This window comes from Pleuronectes platessa, unplaced genomic scaffold (assembly GCF_947347685.1).
Source record: "Pleuronectes platessa unplaced genomic scaffold, fPlePla1.1 scaffold_338, whole genome shotgun sequence".
In the NCBI taxonomy this organism is placed as follows: Eukaryota; Metazoa; Chordata; class Actinopteri; order Pleuronectiformes; family Pleuronectidae; genus Pleuronectes; species Pleuronectes platessa.
Genome location: NW_026519067.1, coordinates 865 through 22,019, shown reverse-complemented (window position 1 = coordinate 22,019; position 21,155 = coordinate 865). Strand labels below are relative to the sequence as shown.

The 21,155-nt window shown below is 46.0% G+C and overlaps 1 protein-coding gene and 1 pseudogene across 1 annotated transcript; both read left to right on the top strand.

The window, feature by feature from the left end:
- The first annotated feature begins 563 nt into the window (after window positions 1-563).
- Window positions 564-3,139, top strand: LOC128436389 (leiomodin-2). The gene is made up of 3 exons (XM_053418151.1): window positions 564-666; window positions 1,576-2,218; window positions 2,406-3,139. Exons 2-3 carry the CDS (start codon window positions 1,990-1,992, stop codon window positions 2,903-2,905), a joined length of 729 nt encoding a protein of 242 aa, XP_053274126.1. The 5' UTR covers window positions 564-666; window positions 1,576-1,989; the 3' UTR covers window positions 2,906-3,139.
- A 3,429-nt stretch (window positions 3,140-6,568) lies between these two features.
- On the top strand, window positions 6,569-20,775 carry LOC128436388 (ras-GEF domain-containing family member 1B-A-like; annotated as a pseudogene).
- The last annotated feature ends 380 nt before the right edge of the window (window positions 20,776-21,155 follow it).

Genomic DNA, 21,155 nt, shown 5'->3' with positions numbered 1-21,155 from the left:
CAGCACAGTCTGGGCTATCTAGTAGGAATGCAGACTGAAGGAGCCGGGGATCAAACCCACGACCTCCTGGCACTTCACTTTCCGGCTGAAATACCTCCCTGGCAATAAATCACTATACAATTTCTAAATATCTCTTAATGGAGCTCCTCCCACATACAAAAAGGACGTGTTAGTCCAGTATAACCCTGTGAGACCCCTGAGACCTCCGGGGAGTGGTCTGTTAATGGTTTCCACTGTTGTCCAGCATTTACCCCTAATGTCAATACATCAATAACTCAACTCATTATGGATTGACCAGGTTGAAGTCTTTGTATTGACAGGTACATTTGATTTTAGCAGCTCATACAATTGTTTATTCTATTTTTCTTTCATTATTTTATACAGATTTTCCTTTTTATTAATTTTTCCTCTACAATCTCCTTTATTACACTCTTTAAAAAAATAATAATTCTGCTTTCAGACTTTAAACGGTGTTTTTTGTATTATTATCTATTTTTAGAATTTTTCCTTTATTTGATGAATTTTGGCTGGGCTCGCCTAACCGGAAGTACGTCACGCGTCGTCCTGCGTCACCCGGAAGTGAGGAGCGTTTGTTTACATGGTTGCAGCGCGTCGAGATGAATCCTCCGATGATCAACTCCACAAACTCCGTGTCGACCACGAGAAGTAAGAGGAGCACGAGCCGCCGACATGTTGTTTCCTGCTGCTCGTCACACAGCAGGGGGTAATGTAGCTAGGGCTGCTAGCTGCTAGATGCTAACGGTAGCTTCCGGATGTTGTTTGCAGAAGGCGGAAATGCCTCAGGTTCTGGGCTTTTACAGCCGGCGAATAGTTTATTGATCTGTATAATTCTAGTTTATATCAATATTAACTTCCCAGTAACACACGAGCCCCTTGTTGTGGTGCGATGCTAGAGTTATACTGGATGTGTCTGAGTTAGCATGTTAGCTAGCATGTCTGCCTCTCAGGTGGAGATGTGAGCTAACACCCTCTCTCCGATGCTACTGTCAGGATTTGACTTCTGCTAAAGATGCACATGAAATCAAACTGTGAGCCCACAAACCTGCAGAGCAGCTCTGGGGTCAGTGAACTGGTGAATCCTGACAGGTTCATGCTCATAGAACTGTCATTATAAGACAGTAGAATAATATAAGACTGCAGATGCCTGTTTATGTGTCACTGCTGGAGTTAGATCCTCAGAGTTCAAACTATTCTAAATACACCAGTTTATTAATACACCCGGCTTAAGTTAATACAATCTAATAGACAGATACTTAATGGACCCTGAGGGAAATGTAGGCATCAAGTTTTATATAAAATAGTCGAACACAAGAGCATAAGAGTAATAGAAGTGAGATGAAAGTTGTATTGTCCACCTCATTATTACGATTAGGAATTAAAGGATTGCCTCAAACGGTCCTTAAGGTAGTATTAACACCTTATACTTATAATAAAAACTAAAAACCCTAACCCTGATAAAGTCAGGACTTACTGCGTATCCACTTCCTTGCTGTAAATAACATGTGTTTAAGTGTTAAGAGCATTTAAAGGACCCATTGAAACCTCTCTGTGCAGGGAAGCGCGAGGCGGAGCGCTCTGTGAACTGGACGGTGGAGGAGACTCAGGTGCTGCTCTGCGCCTGGAGCGACGAGCGCGTCCAGAAGAGCCTGGCAGAGAACCTCCGCAACCGCCATGTCTTCAAACACCTCTCGGCCCGCATGAGTGAAATGGGTTTCGCCCGGAGTCCGCACCAATGCCGGCTGCGGGTGAAGACTCTCAAGGCCAATTACGTGAGGGCCAAACTCCAGAGGGGTGTCCACAGCCCGCAGCAGTGCACTTTTAAATACTTTGCGGAGATGGACGCCGTGTTGGGACGGAGGTCGGCGGGAGGGGAGGGGGGGGTCGTTGTTGTTTGCCTCATCGGAACAGACGGCGGACGGCATCGACAGGACAGGAAGCGTCCCACACGATTTTAACTCTAGCACTGAGATGGGGGGGCACCATTTTGGTCCTCTGGGGCGGACGGGGCGACAGCGCTCGAGCTCTCTGGAGCTGAGAGGCGCTCGTCAGTCCTGGCAGCTCAGCTCCGACGTCAAGTTGGAGGAGAGAGAGGATTCAGAGGACGACTTTGAGTTCACGGACGCAGGATTCTCACAATGTCCGAGAGAGAGAGCCCGACCAGTTTGTCTGGAATCACCTGTTCATTTTGTATATAGTGGTATGTAGTGACTATCCTATTAAGTATATTAACACCCATTTTATTACGTTGTTAGAATTGTTTGCTTACTCACGACAAAGTATTGATTTCTACTATTAATATTATTTTATGCAAGGAAGTGTGTTTTAAGATATTCTTCTCATTACTAGTCTCACACCCTGATCTGGTTTTTATTTCCCTGTGTCAGCTCCTCCAGTGGAAACTGGCTTTAGCCCTCCTTCTCCACCTGTGGTGCTCCCTCCACCATCTCCTCCCCCTCCTCCTCTTATCCAGCCCGCCGCCTCTCCACTTCCTGCTCCACCAGATCCAAACACCCTCCCCACTTCTGGCCGCCACCACCTCGAGTCCCCCCGCCTGGAACCCGTCCTCAAGCACCTGCTGGAGAGCTTCCAGCGGCTGGTGTCGGACACCCGGGGCCTGCTGGTGCAGCTGGAGAGCCAGCGGCAGGAGCAGGCCCGCTGGCACCAGGAGCTCCTGACCCAGTGGCTGGAGCGAGAGGAGCGTCGGCAGAGGGAGGCGGCGGAGAGGGAGGAGAGGAGGGAGAAGGCTCGCATGGAGCACGAGATCCGAGTCCTGGAGCTCCTCACCAGTCTGGGCAGAGAGCGTGGCTGTAAATGTGGAGGCAGCCAGACTGCACCAGAGGCAGCGACTGGTCCCAGTCACAACTCGGACAGAAACAGAAACTAGGTTGTTGAGGATTTATTTTAATGTTTGACCCAAAGAGTGGAAGAGGTGAGATCAGGTGGAACCAAATAACGGATCTGATCATGGAGACCACCACGTTGAGGCAGATTGGTTCACACTCCAGGATGTTCTGCCAGTCACCGAATAGTTTTAGCAAAACCCCACAAACCTGCACTGAACTCACAATGACGGCAAGACTCCTGATCACAGGACAGCAGGTTGTGTCCCATGAACCAGGTGAACCAGGTGAACTCTGTGTTGTTCGGACTGAGATCTACACAGGACCAGAAACAGAACAAAGACCCTCACACCAGCTGACAGCAGGAGGTTGGTTTGTCTCCCTGGACCCTGGAACCACATGTGTTCGGGGATTCATCCGTGTTGATTCAACCAAATGTAATTTAATCTTTCGATGCACTTTAAGAGAGATTAAAACCTCGATATTTTTCAACTGTTTGCTCTCCAGTGGCGTCTGTTTGAATGGTTCTTTGCTCTCCAACTGGAACACCGACACTGGGCTGTGACCCCAGCAGCACACATGGGAAACATGCAGCATTACAGCATTGCAGGTGCTATTTTGGGAATATAGCACAAACCTGAAGTCTGTGTTTGTTTATATCTGTTTCAGGAACATTTCAAATCCATGTCATGGTTACGTCAGGGTCCTGAAACACACTCCTCACATTCCAGTCGGGCTCTGGTTCCATAAGAGTGAACAGCTGAGGCTTCAAGTCCCGTCGCATGTTTACGAATCCACACTGCGTGATGTGAGCTGCTAAAGCTTCAGTGATATAAACAAAACAAGCTACACAGGAATACCCCCCCCCCCCCCCACCTCCCTTTCTGTGTTGCCCTCACATTTAAAATGCAGTTTATTAAACCTCCGGGCCGTAGCTGCTCCGTGCTGATAGTTCCCTGAACAGACAAACTGGAATCTATCACTCGACTATTCAACATGAGCCCCCCCCCCCCCCCCCCCCGAGGTGCCAAGTGTGAACGAGCTGAAATGGAACAGCCCCCCCACTTCCATTAACTTTGGAAATTCTGAAACCAGATAGTAATCTACACTGGTCAGGGTGGTATTGTGTTATAAGCCTGGAAACAAGACCAGTCAGCAAACTCATGTTTATTCACTCTCTCCTGCCCCCCCACTCACCCCCCCGCTCCTCGTTCAGCCAGAGTTCCATTCGTCCTGAGTCGGGTTGGACCAATCACTACTATTTATCTATGATGCCTGACAGACATCACTCATTGTGCTGCTAAAGCATTTCAGTTAAAAACAAAGATGGCTGCTTCTTATGTTAACAGGTCTGTTGAATATTCTACTGAGAAAGTATTTAACTAACAACAAACTTTATAGTGTTTGTTGATTCGCATTTCGTTGCCCTGGTTGTTGTCGTCTCTCCAGTTTCATGCAGAGACTTTTTTTGCTCTGTGACTTCTGACTGAGCCTCTTTGAATCTGATGGCAGAATAATTGTGTAAGGACACGGTCACTAAAGTTAAACTCCACTCAAAAGCCGAGCTGTAATTTGGCCCAACCACAGGAAGGGAATGTTTTTATTTGTCTCCTCATGATGAACGGGAGGCGAAGGTTTGTGCTCCTCTGGCCCAGTCAGTGGAAATTGTTCAAAAATAGCTAAAGACCCAAAATGATATTGATTTGAATAGTTGGGTAAAGTCCAAACATACAAAATCCAAGATTCCTGATCCGCTCTGATCATAGTTTGTATTTTTTGACATAGTTTTTGTCGCAGTTTTTGTCGAACACCAGAAACCACCTGGGCCTCCTGTTGTGGTGTCTGCAGACGTTTGTTGTGTTTGTTGTGTTTGTTGTGTTCAATCCGGATCTCTGTGCTGGATCTCGATAGTGCGAGAGAAAAGCAGGATTACTGCATATATACGTAAATCTGCGTTAATCCCATGTTACACAACGTCCACTGGATGTCGACTTTTATTTTACTGAGGCGTATTACTCTGCTCAGAAACCAGGAGGAAATCCGACAAGCGTAAAGAATTCACCGGCCAAACATCCAGAATCGAGTCTGAGCACAAGTCTCATTTCTTTATTGTCTGAACAAGCATTTTATAGATAACAGGAACTGTCAGGTAACGTTTGTTCAAATTAAATTAGACATAAAAGAGAATTTACAGCATCTTACAGTTGTCTTTATTAGATCTTATCTCATCTGGCTTGTAATTAAATACCTGAAGACGACTAAATTAATAATCACACAACAGTCCTGTATCGCACAGCAGCATCGGAGGATTTAATACAGTTGTCGTGTAAATACGATTGTGGTTCGCACGGTTGTTTAATCTAATCCGTTCACATTTTGTTTAAATAGAAATCCAATGAACCACCTGTTCTGGATTCTTCATCATGTGAGACAAAGATTTTTTTTCATTTCACTTCAAAACGACAGCGTCTTGTTTTTTTTTTTGGGACGTCGCCAAAATCAAACAGTTTGTTGATTTGAATTATTTTGGACAAACAAGGAACATCAGTGTTGGATTGAATAAGTAAACAAGGATGTTTATGCTCATTTACTGCGACGACTCCTCCATCGATATAATTACGATTTGTTTCTTTTGTTGTTTACGAAGCTTCAATTAATTGAAATGACAAAGAGGCCTTTAGATACACAACATGGAAAAGGGTGGAGGGAGGTAGGGAGATAACAAGAAGAAGGGGGGAGGGGGGGGCAAGAGAAGAATGTGAAAATATACATGTGGCAGGTCAATTAAAACGTGCAACATTAAACATACAGCTCGGGAAACATAACTGCATATTAATGAGCATTTTTACTGCAGTATGATTTTATTGTCTTGACGAAATTAGAGTTTTTAGCGACGCTAGCAGAACGGTTCACTGATCATAACGTGATAATAATAATTCATTCAATCACCTGAGTGCAGACTTAATTAACTATTAGAAGAACTGCCATTAAAATCTGACGGCTCCACAGTCATTCACGGTCCCCACAATAATAATAATGTGTTTATATGATTCGCCTTATTTGTAGAAGCAGTCCAATTATCATTGTTATTATTATTTATATACTGTCATTATTCATATCAGACACTCAGTATACTCAATATATTTAATTATATAAATAATAATAATAGCTTTTATTAGCATTAGTTATAGTAGTAGTACTATTGTCTCGTTAATGTTATTATTATTTATATTATATGATTATTCAAATCAGACACCACGTATAAGTCAATGTGTTTTGTTTAATAAATAATAATAATTAGTAGTATTAGTGTTTTTTGTAGTCTTATTTAATTGTTTTTGTGTTTATTATTATTTATGTTGTAAAATTATCATTATTCACAGCAGACACTTGTTATAGTCAAGTTATTTTGATCATATTTTCTGCAGAAGTCTTTCATTTCACTGGAAATTGAAATGAAGGTGAATTGAGAAATGCAGCGTGAGACAGAAACTGATGGAAAATCCCTCCGCGCGGGAGAAAGAGAGTAAAAGAGAAGTGAAATTGAAAACGAGAGAAACGGGGGAGGAGGAGACGGGATGAGGAGGAGGCGGGACGAGGAGGAGGGGGGGGGGAGTCCTGTGCTGTGATTGGCTGCTTCCTCCCCCCCCCCCTCACCCTGAAGTCTGGAGGCTTCTCTCCGCAGCTCAGATTCTCGTGAAGGCGGCGGAGCAGCAGCGTCTCTCCTCCATCCTCCATCCGCTCGTGCGTCTCTCCGCTGCGGCTCAACCCGGACTACACGTTCCTCTCTGCGGCTCTTCCAGCTGGACGATGCCGCACTGACCCTCCAGAGGAGCCGGGAGCACTCACCGTGGTTTCACCCCCCTCGGGTTCGATTCCCATGTAAAAGAAGCAGAAAGTCTCTGGTGTTGGATCGAGTCCCTCAGTGGTTCTGGGAATAAAAGGTTGAAACTGCATCTGGATCCGTGCTCGTCGAGGTGAGAGGGTTCATTTATCTGCTGCTTTATATCAGGGTTTCATTCAGTGTTGAGATGTGCACGCGCGGTTTGGCTGAAACGCGCACAGGTGGTGGAGGGAGCGCACTTTGGTCCAGCAGGTCTGTGGCGTGAGGACCGAGGCGGGTTCGAGAGCGAGACACCGGGTGGAGCAGCGAGAAACATCACGATGCTTTAGAGTTCGTGTCATTTAGAGAATCTGCTCTTGATTGAAGGTTCAGCTCCTAAACTCTTCTTCATGGACACAAACACTGGAGGTGATCAGTTATCTGTTATACCTCCTCACTGTTTATACACAATACATAAGCAATATATTGAAATTTTGTCAATGTGACACAGACTAATTAGGGCTGGGCGATATTTAATATTGACCCATACCGATAGTTATCGTGATTATCAGCTCATTCAGGTTTTGAGGTGTTATACCATCGTACTCTGTTCACCCAATAGAACGTATAAATGTATATTTGATGTTTTTATGATGATTGTGATAATTAACACGATTATTGTCACATTCATATTTTATTGTCGCATTTAAAGACAGATTCTTGCTCCTGAGTGAAAGTTCATAGTTCAAGTTCTTCGTTATGAGCAGAAACATTTATTACAGAAATACATTTTTACAAATCTGAGGTGGATCAGTTTTGTGTTTCACCTCCTCACTGTGTTCGATGGTGCATAAGCAATAGATTCATGTTACATATGACTTTTGTTGTATTGCTACAGATGAAAATGACACTGAGGCTCTACAGTGACTGACCTGGCTGCAGATCTGACGGCTGCAGCCTCAGTTCCTGTTGTTTGGATTCAACCTCATGTTCAGTGTGACTGTGCATTTATTGGCTTTGTCTAAATTACAACATCTTCCTCCTTAATGATCACAATGCTCAGATCGTGAGGCTTCCCCAACGAGCCGAGGTGTTTCCCTACAAACCATTCCCTGATAATGGGATCTCTGAAACCAGTGCCTATTTTTACCCCACCGCCCTGTGGCTAAGAGGATTCCCCCCCCCTCTCCTCTCCCCTACAAGACAGCCAGGGATCAGTGGAGTTAATCCCACCTCTCTCCTGAATGACTCCGGCCTGTGCTCCTCCTTGGCTTCTCCTGGTCGCTGCTCTGTATTACAGGCGTGCTCCGGGTTCCCCCTGAATGTGCTGACAGGTTCAAACCCTTTAATGGTGATCTGGCAGGACGGTGGCTGGCCGACAGCGAGGAGGCCTCCTCTGGAAACACTGGGGCTGTTGCTGCTGCTGTGGGCTGCTACTGTTCTCCGGTGCAGGGTTGTGGTTGTGGAGGGGTTTGTTTGTTTGTTTGTTTGTACCGATGCACACAAGTGAAGGACTTTGGGGAATATGGGAAGACGCCAATCACAGAGTAAGGGTCTGTGCCAGGAGCCTGACACCCGGTGCAGGCAGCGGTGGAACTATAATGGAACTGTAGATAACAAGGTGTGCAGGCTGCAGAGCCGTGAGGATTACCAGACGTGCTCACACAGCTGCAGCCGAGCTGTCTTCAGATCTGTCACGTAAAAACCTGATTTACAGATTCCTGCAGGTCACAGGACGTCTGAGCTTTTACTGAACAAGGGCTAAACCTGCTTAAACAAACGGAATCTAGAGCAGAGTCGATTAAGTATCTGTGCACTGCGACTTAATCACATCCTCAGATACAGTTGACTTGAATTTGTTCAAATTACCATTTTTAAGGTCACATTCTCGGCTTCATTTGCCGGGAAAGCGGTGATGCAGAATTTGAAACGGCTGCAAAGTGGGTCCAGACTATAACCTGGAACACAGGCACTGAAAGTGATTGCAACCTTCCAATCCAGCTGTCTCCAAATTCAGCCCAGTGTCGACCTGAGATCCCTGGACCCTGGAACCACATGTGTTCTGGGATTCATCTGTGTTGATTTTCAATGCACTTTAAGAGAAATTAAAACCTCGATATTTTTCAACTGTTTGCTCTCCAGTGGCGTCTGTTTGATTGGTTCTTTGCTCTCCAACTGGAACACCGACACTGGGCTGTGACCCTGGTGGCACACTCATTAAACATGCAGCATTACAGCATTGCAGGTGCTATTTTGGGAATATAGCACAAACCTTGTTTATGTCCGTTACAGGAACATTTGAAATCCATGTCACGGTTACGTCAGGGTCCTGAAACACACTCCTCACATTCCAGTCGGGCTCTGGTTCCATACGAGTGAACAGCTGAGGCTTCAAGTCCCGTCACATGTTGACGAATCCACACTGCGTGATGTGAGCTGCTAAAGCTTCAGTGATATAAACAAAACAAGCTACACAGGAATACAACCCCCCCCCCCACCCCCACCCCCACCCCCCACCTCCCACCTCCCTTTCTGTGTTGCCCTCACATTTTAAATGCAGTTTATTAAACCTCCGGGCCGTAGCTGCTCCGTGCTGATAGTTCTCTGAACAGACAAACTGGAATCCATCACTCGACTATTCAACATGAGCCCCCCCGCCCCCCCCCCCAGGTGCCAAGTGTGAACGAGCTGAAATGGAACAGCCCCCCCACTTCCATTAACTTTGGAAATTCTGAAACCAGATAGTAATCTACACTGGTCAGGGTGGTATTGTGTTATAAGCCTGGAAACCAGACCAGTCAGCAAACTCATGTTTATTCACTCTCTCCTGCCCCCCCACTCACCCCCCCGCTCCTCGTTCAGCCAGAGTTCCATTCGTCCTGAGTCGGGTTGGACCAATCACTACTATTTATCTATGATGCCTGACAGACATCACTCATTGTGCTGCTAAAGCGTTTCAGTTAAAAACAAAGATGGCTGCTTCTTATGTTAACAGGTCTGTTGAATATTCTACTGAGAAAGTATTTAACTAACAACAAACTTTATAGTGTTTGTTGATTCGCATTTCGTTGCCCTGGTTGTTGTCGTCTCTCCAGTTTCATGCAGAGACATTTTGCTCTGTGACTTCTGACTGAGCCTCTTTGAATGTGATGGCAGAATAATTGTGTAAGGACACAGTCACTAAAGTTAAACTCCACTCAAAAGCCGAGCTGTAATTTGGCCCAACCACAGGAAGGGAATGTTTTTATTTGTCTCCTCGTGATGAACGGGAGGCGAAGGTTTGTGCTCCTCTGGCCCAGTCTGTGTAAATTGTTCAAAAATAGCTAAAGACCCAAAATGACATTGATTTGAATAGTTGGGTAAAGTCCAAACATACAAATTCCATGATTCCTGATCCGCTCTGATCATAGTTTGTATTTGTTGACATTAGAATTTGTTATTATTTGTTATTTTGTTGCAGAACAAGAGAAACAAAATGAAGTCGAACACCAGAAACCACCTGAGCCTCCTGTTGTGGTGTCTGCAGACGTTTGTTGTGTTTGTTGTGTTTATTTCCGGATCTCTGTGCTGGATCTCGATAGTGCGAGAGAAAAGCAGGATTACTACATATATACGTAAATCTGCGTTAATCCCATGTTACACAACGTGCACTGGATGTCGACTTTTATTTTACTGAGGCGTATTACTCTGCTCAGAAACCAGGAGGAAATCCGCCAAGCGCAAAGAATTCACCGGCCAAACATCCAGAATCGAGTCTGAGCACAAGTCTCATTTCTTTATTGTCTGAACAAGCATTTTATAGATAACAGGAACTGTCAGGTAACGTTTGTTCAAATTAAATTAGACACAAAAGAGAATTTACAGCATCTTGCAGTTGTCTTTATTAGTTCTTATCTCATCTGGCTTGTAATTAAATACCTGAAGACGACTAAATTAATAATCACACAACAGTCCTGTATCACACAGCAGCATCAGAGGATTTAATACAGTTGTCGTGTAAATACGATTGTGGTTCACACGGTTGTTTAATCTTATTCGTCCACATTTAAAAAAAAAATAAGAAATCCAATGAATCATGCTCGTTCTGGATTCTTCATCATGTGAGACAAAGATTTTTTTTTCATTTCACTTCAAAACGACAGCGCCTTGTTTTTTTTTGGGATGTCGCCAAAATCCAACAGTTTGTTGATTTGAATTATTTTGGACAAACAAGGAACATCAGTGTTGGATTGAAGAAGTAAACAAGGATGTTTATGCTCATTTGCTGCGACGACTCCTCCATCAATATAATTACGATTTGTTTCTTTTGTTGTTTACGAAGCTTCAATTAATTGAAATGACAAAGAGGCCTTTAGATACACAACATGGAAAAGGGTGGAGGGAGGTAGGGAGATAACAAGAAGAAGGGGGGAGGGGGGGGGGGCAAGAGAAGAATGTGAAAATATACATGTGGCAGGTCAATTAAAACGTGCAACATTAAACATACAGCTCGGGAAACATAACTGCATATTAATGAGCATTTTTATTGCTGTATGATTTTATTGTCTTGACGATATTAGAGTTTTTAGCGACGCTAGCAGAACGGTTCACTGATCATAACGTGATAATAATAATTCATTCAATCACATGAGTGCAGACTTAATTAACTATTAGAAGAACTGCCATCAAAATCTGACGGCCCACAGTCATTCACTGTCCCCACAATAATAATAATGTGTTTATATGATTCGCCTTATTTGTAGAAGCAGTCCAATTATCATTGTTATTATTATTTATATTACTATACTGTCATTATTCCAATAAGACACTCAGTATACTCAATATATTTTTTTACATAAATTGAATATTACATTTTATTAGCATTAGTTGTAGTAGTAGTACTATTGTCATTGTTAATGTTATTATTATTTATATTATATGATTATTCAAATCAGAAACCACGTTTAAGTCAATGTGTTTTGTTTAATAAATAATAATAATTAGTAGTATTAGTGGTTTTTGTAGTATTATTTCATTGTTTATGTGTTTATTATTATTTATGTTGTAAAACTATCATTATTCACAGCAGACACTTGTTATAGTCAAGTTATTTTGATCATATTTTCTGCAGAAGTCTTTCATTTCACTGGAAATTGAAATGAAGGTGAATTGAGAAATGCACCGTGAGACAGAAACTGATGGAAAAACCCTCCGCGCGGGAGAAAGAGAGTAAAAGAGAAGTGAAATTGAAAACGATAGAAACGGGGGAGGATGAGACGGGAGGAGGAGGAGGCGGGACGAGGAGGAGGGGGGGGGGGGGTGGAGTCCTGTGCTGTGATTGGCTGCTTCCTCCCCCCCCCCCCCCTCACCCTGAAGTCTGGAGGCTTCTCTCCGCAGCTCAGATTCTCGTGAAGGCGGCGGAGCAGCAGCGTCTCTCCTCCATCCTCCATCCGCTCGTGCGTCTCTCCGCTGCGGCTCAACCCGGACTACACGTTCCTCTCTGCGGCTCTTCCAGCTGGACGATGCCGCACTGACCCTCCAGAGGAGCCGGGAGCACTCACCGTGGTTTCACCCCCCCTCGGGTTCGATTCCCATGTAAAAGAAGCAGAAAGTCTCTGTTGTTGGATCGAGTCCCTCAGTGGTTCTGGGAATAAAAGGTTGAATCTGCTTCTGGATCCGTGCTCGTCGAGGTGAGAGGGTTTATGACTCTGCTGCTTTATATCAGGGTTTCATTCAGTGTTGAGATGTGCACGCGCGGTTTGGCTGAAACGCGCACAGGTGGTGGAGGGAGCGCACTTTGGTCCAGCGGGTCTGTGGCGTGAGGACCGAGGCGGGTTCGAGAGCGAGACACCGGGTGGAGCAGCGAGAAACATCACGATTCTTTAGAGTTCGTGTCATTTAGAGAATCTGCTCCTGGGTGAAGGTTCAGCTCCTAAACTCTTCTTCATGGACCCAAACACTGGAGGTCGATCAGTTATCTGTTATACCTCCTCACTGTTTATACACAATACATAAGCAATATATTGATATATATATTGAAATTTTGTCAATGTGACACAGACTAATATTGACCGATACTGACAGTTATCATGATTATCTGCTCATTCAGGTTTTGCGGTGTTATACCATCGTTGTTCACCCAATAGAACGTATAAATGTATATTTGATGTTTTTAACCGTGATATCAGGATCACATTGTGGTTATTATTCATATTTAGGATTCGAATGTGACACAGACCAAAGGAGTGATATCTGATATTAGCTGATCGTGATAATTATCACAGTAAATGTCACATTCATATTTTATTGTCGCATTTAAAGACAGATTCTTGCTCCTGAGTGAAAGTTCTTCGTTATGAGCACAAACATTTATCGCAGGGAAACATTTTTACAAATCTGAGGTGGATCAGTTTTGTGTTTCACCTCCTCACTGTGTTCGATAGTGCATAAGCAATAGATTCATGTTATATATGACTTGTTGTATTGCAACAGATGAAAATGACACTGAGGCTCTGCAGTGACTGACCTGGCTGCAGATCTGAAGGCTGCAGCCTCAGTTCCTGTTGTTTGGATTCAACCTCATGTTCAGTGTGACTGTGCAGTTATTGGCTTTGTCTATATTACAACATCTTCCTCCTTAATGATCACAATGCTCAGAACGTGAGGTTTCCCCAACGAGCCGAGGTGTTTCCCCACAAACCATTCCCTGATAATGGGATCTCTGAAACCAGTGCCTATTTTTACCCCACCGCCCTGTGGCTAAGAGGATTCCCCCCCCCCCCCTCTCCTCTCCCCTACAAGACAGCCAGGGATCAGTGGAGTTAATCCCACCTCTCTCCTGAATGACTCCGGCCTGTGCTCCTCCTTGGCTTCTCCTGGTCGCTGCTCTGTATTACAGGCGTGCTCCGGGTTCCCCCTGAATGTGCTGACAGGTTCAAACCCTTTAATGGTGATCTGGCAGGACGGTGGCTGGCCGACAGCGAGGAGGCCTCCTCTGGAAACACTGGGGCTGTTGCTGCTGCTGTGGGCTGCTACTGTTCTCCGGTGCAGGGTTGTGGTTGTGGAGGGGTTTGTTTGTTTGTTTGTACCGATGCACACAAGTGAAGGACTTTGGGGAATATGGGAAGTCGCCAATCACGGAGTAAGGGTCTGTGCCAGGAGCCTGACACCCGGTGCAGGCAGCGGTGGAACGATAATGGAACTGTAGATAACAAGGTGTGCAGGCTGCAGAGCCGTGAGGATTACCAGACGTGCTCACACAGCTGCAGCCGCGCTGTCCTCAGATCTGTCACTTAAAAAACCTGATCTACAGATTCATGCAGGTCACAGGACGTCTGAGCTTTTACTGAACAAGGGCTAAACCTGCTCAAACAAATGGACTCTAGAGCAGAGTCGATTTAGTATCTGTTCACTGCGACTTAATCACATCCTCAGATACAGTTGACTTGAATTTGTTCAAATTACCATTTTTAAGGTCACATTCTCGGCTTCATTTGCCGGGAAAGCTGTGATGCAGAATTTGAAATTGCTGCAAAGTGGGTCCAGACTACAACCTGGAACACAGGCACTGAAAGTGATTGCAACCTTCCAATCCAGCTGTCTCCAAATGCAGCCCAGTGTCGACCTGAGACCTGCAAACTGTCTCAGAGTCAGATACCTGAGCTGGTTGATGTTTCTCATCACCATCCACGACCCCGGTTTGGATACAGGGCGGGTAGAGGATCAGGGGTGTTGCTCCTCCTGCAGCGTCCCTCTGTGCAGAGTGTTTAGTGTCCACGGGGGGGGGGGGGGGGGGGGGTCATATCGCTGTCAAGGACTGATGACACCAGCTGACGGGGTCCTGTATGGAAGCTGTGATGTTTATCACTCAGTGCAGCAGCTGCAAACATGAACCTGCGTCAAAACACTGTCGGCCGAACATCACTCACTCATCTCAGGTGTGAACGTGATCGGGGGGGGGGTGAAACATTGGTTTTTCAGTCTCGTGCTATCTTATATGGTTTCTCAGCCAATAGCACGAGGGGCGGTGGGGTTCTTTTTAATGGCTGCTATGAGGCTACATGCTACTATGCCTAATGGACGAGGGGGTTGGGTCACATAATCTATTCATCAGCAGATTTAATCTCTTCATTTACACGTGTTTCCTGGTCTTTTGACATCTGTGTGAACTTTAGATCCTCTGCTCTCCTTTTAAAATAAAGTTTTCTGGGGTTTGAACAAATGCAGGTCAAAAGTCCAAATGTCTGCAGGACGAACAACTCAAGGCAAACATGTAGAAGATGAGCTTGGGAAGGTTTTGGTTAATGGGAGCTAACGTGGGTGTGGATTTGTTTTCCACAGTTAAACCTCTGAATCACATCCTGCCTTAGTGTTCCTGAAGTTGTGATCACGTCTGACCTGGATAATCTGCTGATGCTGCGTTCTTCATTTGTTAAGGACAAACTCTGGAAAAGGTCCAGACCCAGTTTCCTGCACATTGGCCTCAGAGCTTGTCTGAGAGCAGCTGAAGTTAAACGCTGCAGCGAGCTCGCCCCTCTGGCCGGAGACACTGGGGTTCAGAAGGTTAAGTGAGAAGATGATTTATCTGCTGTCTCCCTCTTCTCCTCTGGTCTGAGAAGGTCGGAGTGAGTTTGTGGTATGCTGTGATTTCTGCTGTAAGAGTTGGAGTTGTGTTTTCTGATGAAATCTCCCCGGCCCGGTTTTTGGTGCGTCCGGTTCTCCTGACCACAAACCAGCTTCAAACACCGGCCGTCTCTATTTAGACGACTTCCACTATTCCACCGGGGCCTCCTCACCCTCCCGTGCAGCCACTCAGCTATCTCTCACCCTCATTTCCTCAAGCCGTGCATGAGTGAGATTCCTCATGCCTCTCAGTGTTTACACAGTGGAAGGGTGGGGTGGGGGGGGGGGGGGGGGGGGCTGTTGTATTGATTTACTACAGGTCCCTTTTAAAGTGTCTCTGCCAGAATCACATTCTCTCCCTGCTGCTACAGCCTCGTTCTCTCAGAAGCTCTTTCCTCGACCGCGTCTCTGTTTTTCATTTAAGGAAGTTTTACTACGTCACAAATCTTCCAGCTTGGTCGTGAGAGGAACATTTCTCAGGAAAATAATAAATAAAAGCGTCTCACTTGAGTGTCTGGCTGATTGCACGCGTCTCGTGGACCGAGGGAATAATTCCCAGTGTGTTCAGGGTGTTCCATTTCCTTTACGGCCTCTGAACTGCCGATGGCCAATCATCACGAGCCGTCGTTAACACTGCGGCTGTTTGATAGCCCGTGTTTTGGACGAGCCGGAAACCCAGACTCCCGTCATCTTCTCTCCGGGGAGGCAGCGCCGCCCGAACGTTTGGAGACCAAATTACCTGTAAACGCGTGTGGATGACCTGGAGCTGATTCCAGGGGTTTCAAGTCCTAATGGGACATTTTCCTCTGGAGGTTAGGAGCAGTTTTTTTTAGGCCAGTTGCAATATTCCCTGAAATTCCAAATGTCACAGCACATGATCATCAGTGGTTCATCTGAAGACGCTTGTTTCAGACCAGTTTACTTCATCTGTGTTTGTTTAAATGTCATGGAGAAAGTCCAAGACCTTAAGACTAACACAAGGTAGCACAGACTCAACGTCATGTGATGATCACTGCTCGAGTTTCCTGCCGATATCAGAAGAAGTGAAAAAAAAAAAAACTATTGAATATTTGAAGAATATCACAGTTTAAAGACCTTCAGCCATCTGTACGTCCAGAAATGTAAATGTCCCTTTCCTTTTGAATCCATTTAACTTCTTTCCCACACTGAGGCAGATGGTTCCTCGTACACAACCAGTCCGACTATAATTAAATCCTACCCCCCCCACCCCCCCTCCACATGCGAGCTGTGGCATTTTGTTTGTTTACCCTCAGCCGCCTCCCAGCCAGCGGCCACGCTAAACCAACAGCCCTGTGCTGAGGGTCTGTTTTTGTCGGGGCCCCGGGACCCGACATGTGGCCCCCACACCCTCTACCACCACCACTGCTGCTGCTGCTGCTGCCACCATGATACCACGACACCTGGAAGCCAAATGTAAATAAGTGTGTCTCAGTCGCGGCTGCTTGTGAGCGTCAGGCGCTCTTTGTTTTAAGGATTATTAAAGGTTGCAGCTGGTGAGTGAGGAGCAGAGAACAAACTCTGTTTCCTTCACTTTACTTTGTTTTCACACTCTAATGACAAAGAGAGGTTCAAAATACGATTTAACCATAAACTTTAAACACAAACTCATCCAGATGTCTATAGAACTTGAATTAATAAAATAAGCAAGTTGTTTGAACTGTAAAATAACCGTTTTCATATTGGCAAACAAACGCTGATACAGATCTGTGAAAGCTTCTTATTGTCCAAACAATATATCGTCAGGCTCTAATATAACTATAAATAAAAAGAGAGCAGCTTAACATTTGAATATGAGGCAGCGTTTACATGAATCTAAACTTGATATAACAAGTTACATTTTAAGTGTTAGTGAGCACACACTGATGGAAACACTGTTCTAACTGGTGTTGATAAATGTATTTAAAGGAGACAGGTCACATCTGGATGATGTTTTTCAAAGTCTACAAAAGAAACTGACCCCTCCCCTGTTCCCTCAGTGTCCTACATGTGAACACAGAACCTCCTCATGTTAACTCAAGATAATATGGAGATATAATTATTCCATCCACCCGGGTCAGGGTTAGAAAAGAGGGCGTGGATCCGGGGGGTTGGTGGTTCAGATCCCACCCGGCTGGGAAAGGAGCACCAGTGGTGTTCTCAGCCCTCGATCACCTGCTGCTGGTCTGAACCTCGGTGCTGGACGGCAGATGTCTGTGGTCGGACTGGGATGCTACTGCTGCTGAGCACCAGGACTCAAATAAATAATTATACTTCTAAGAAAAGAGCATTTAAGTTTAGCACCCCCCCCCCCCCCCCCCTGTAGTCTTTGGTAAACAAACAGAGATGATGCGTTCGACTTGTTCCAGGAGCTCTTCCTCACTGCCGCTCCTCTTCCTCTGTGGAGAGGCCACATGGTGCAGCAGATGCTCCGGCTGCTGTGCTCTGACTCCTCACGCTCGCCTTTCTCATGGAAATGTCCACGGCTGTCTCACTGAATAACAGCGTGTGTGTGTGTGTGTGTGTGTGTGTGTGTGTGCACACGTGCTTTATGGCATGCGTGTGAAAGTGGAGGAGTGGGCGGTGTGCCTCGTGTGGGTGGAGGTTTTATGTGAACTTATGAAGACACAGGGTTTTGTTTTGGTTTCTGTCTCCAGCCCTGCGTCTTGTGATTGTGTTTTTTTTTAAAGGTTATGATCTTTAAGATGCAACTAAATCCTCTCTCTTGATTTCCCTCCCCGCTCTGATCAGATGATGATCGTCCCTGGTGCATGTGTTGTGGTTCTTTTCCTCCGGTTCTGTCACGGGACAATGGAACCCTGAATTTATTTGAACTCTCGGTGCCAGTGTGTGGGCAGGTGCAGTTTATACGTCCTGGCAGCGCTGCATTGCATCAGCCGGCTTCCTGCCTCGGCATCCAGCCACGGGGCGGCATATTGTCCTGGAGGTGGGGGTGTGGGGGTGTGTGGGGGCGGGGTTGCTTACACCCTGTGCCGACCCCCCCCCCCAACCCACCCCCTGGAGTGAAAAGGCCTTTTGTGTTTCCTCAGCCATAAGTCTGCCGGGCTGGGGACAGAACCTAAAAGCCAGGGTCAGAGGTCAGGGGGCTGCCAGGGGATGGAGAGGCTGAGGGGGGGGGGGGGGGGGGGGGGGGGGTTGTTCTGTCTTTGTGACGACCAGAGATTTGGATTTGGAGTAGAAATAACAAAGTCCTACAAAAGAAGAGGTGGATTCACAAACTGATAAAAGCTCCTTTACTCCGTCATACAGTCACAATCAGTCTGGTTTGTTTCAGTGTAGAAAAACAGGGTGAAACATTGTGATTGACAGCTGAGACCGACGAGTCTCAGCTGTCAATCACGCAGCTGATAACTGCGGCTCCATCCTCAATCACGTCTGTCAGTCTCTGACTCCAAATGAAGTTTAAAGTGTAAGATGTCTGCACCATGTTCACTTTAAATACGATCACCTCCTTCTACCACTCATTCGTAAAAAGCCTGAACAGAAGCAGCCGTGCAAAAGAAATATAATCGAGACACAAACGAGAATTTGTATTTGCCAAGAAGCTTTTTCTCTGTCGCTTGTTTCTGACGGATTGGAATCAAAGGGACAATGTGAAGTGGATTCTGCTGCAGGAGAAGTTTGAAAAGCTTCTATGGAAACGTGTCCACCGAGGTTTGCACGGAGTCTGTAATCGAGCAGAAGACACGTGTTCCTCCGACTCGTCTTGTTGGATGAAGGTTTATGTAACTGGACTCTGACGCTCATCATCCTCCCCAGTTTAATTGTCGTCCGTCCAGTGCAACCCACTAATCCCACCAGGGTCAGGAGTTCAGTTTACTCGTTTGACTCCATCCTCTTTTATCCTTTCCTTTGCCTCGACCACAGCTCGTTTTCTTCAGTTGCCCGTTTGTCCAAATAAACCAAACCCACACTCTGAAACCAGCAGGTCCAGAGGAGGAAGGGTGTTGACTGGGCTCAAACCATTTCCCCAAAACAAACCTTTGCCGTCTCTTGTGTGTGTTTGTGTGTCTGAGCTATTTTGGATTTGTTTTGACCGTCCTGCATCAGCAGTCTGTGGTGAAACATCTATCCTGTTTTCTCCTGACTGACTGTTCCTGTGGGGGGTTTTGTTTCTGTCTTGCAGGACAACATGCCTCAGACTCCACCGTTCACGGGACAGCTGAACACAGGCAGCTACAACAAGAACCTGTACCAGGCCAAGGAGGAGGGCTACCCCGGCCTCTACTATCATGACAACAACCTGGTGTCCGGGTCCCTGGAGGCCCTCATCCGCCACCTGGTCCCAACTGGGGACTACTATCCAGATGTGAGTGGATTTATCATTCTACCTGTTCATATCCCTGCTGGGTTCTTTTCCTTTGCAGCCTCATCAAAGTTTAGATTCTGTCTGAGAAGCTCTGGTGCATTGAGACGCTGCTTGGTTTTATCCGTGTTTCTCTCCACACTCACCTGTAGCTTTGCTTTTGCACTTTTGCAGAAACTTATAATTTCTTCTCTCCTCAGAGGACGTACATCTTCACCTTCCTGCTCAGCTCTCGCCTCTCCTCCGCCCGTACGAGCTCATGTCCAGGGTGTGTCACCTGTGTATGGAGCAGCAGCGACCCGGCGACCCTCAGGCTGACAAGGTACCCACACTACGTTCTTCCAGTTCCTTGTTTTCCCACCTAGTTCTGGTTCTTCCTGGTTTTTCATGTTGTGTTTATCTTGCACTTTTCAGATGAGAGTGAGGAAGAACGCCCCCAAGATCCTCCAGCTGCTGACCGAGTGGACGGAAACCTTCCCGTATGACTTCAGGGACGAGAGGATGATGCGCAGCCTGAAGGAGCTGACCCACCGACTGGCCAACGGAGAGGAGGTCGGTCCACTCGTTTGTTTCCTCGTGCTTTCCCTCTAAATCAATGTCACAGGAAGTCCATGGAGTCCATGTTGTGTAGCCTGCACGTGCTGCAAAGCTACGGACTCAGGCCGATTTTTTGCCGATAGCGGCAGAGGGAGGTGGACGGGGCTTCTCTGGCAACAAAGCCGCTTTTGAGGCCGGCTGAGCCGAGAGAAAAGCCCCTTTGTTGAGGGGCTAGGTGCTTTCTCTGTGAATCCCTCCGGTGCTCCGTCCGAGGCAGCATTTGGATTGTTCCCCGGCTGCCGAGCTGAGCGTCACCGGCTTAGCGTCTTTGGACTGTTTGGATAACAGAGTTTTTTTTATCAGGGTGAATCTGTTTGTGTCAAAGCGAACACAGGCTTTCTCTTTTTTTACAATTCCTGTAACTCCATGTGGCTCCTTTAGCAGAGCGTGTTGCATTTGGCTGATAAAGACGTTAAAAGAGAAGTTGGACGGTAGAAGAAGTTTATCTTCCTGTTTTCTTGCTCTAATTAAATTATCTTTCCAGATGAAAGAGTCTTTTTTTTGGTCTCCTGACAAATGATTTGGTCAGTCATCATGAATCCTGATGTCTCCACGTGTTTCCATCTACTGAGTTGTTTTATCTGTTTATTTGTCCTGGGTAGGGGTTAATGAAAACACACACACACACACACACCTCTAAAGACAAGAACAACACAACCCCCCACTGGTTTATAGGTTGTTCATGACTCATCAAAGGGACGAGCACGAGTATTGATCCTGAGTTAATCTACAAATCAATACTTTTCTCACTTGGACACATTTACAGCTCCCGACATCTGCAACCCCCCCCCCCCCACACACACACACACACACACACACACACTCAAACATCTCAGGATTCCCCCCCCTTAAATAGCTGCAGTTGGCATTAACGTCCAAAGTTCACGGTTGAACTGAAGCAAACAAAAAACCCTTTAACTGGATCTCAGGTACTTTCCACTGCACGTTG

Excerpts from the sequence above, each read along its gene's own strand:
- LOC128436389 (XM_053418151.1), top strand. The coding sequence starts at position 1,990 with ATGGGGGGGCACCATTTTGGTCCTCTGGGGCGGACGGGGCGACAGCGC. Across the intron at positions 2,219-2,405 it reads TGTTCATTTTGTATATAGTG|CTCCTCCAGTGGAAACTGGC; the intron begins GTATGTAGTGAC and ends TCCCTGTGTCAG.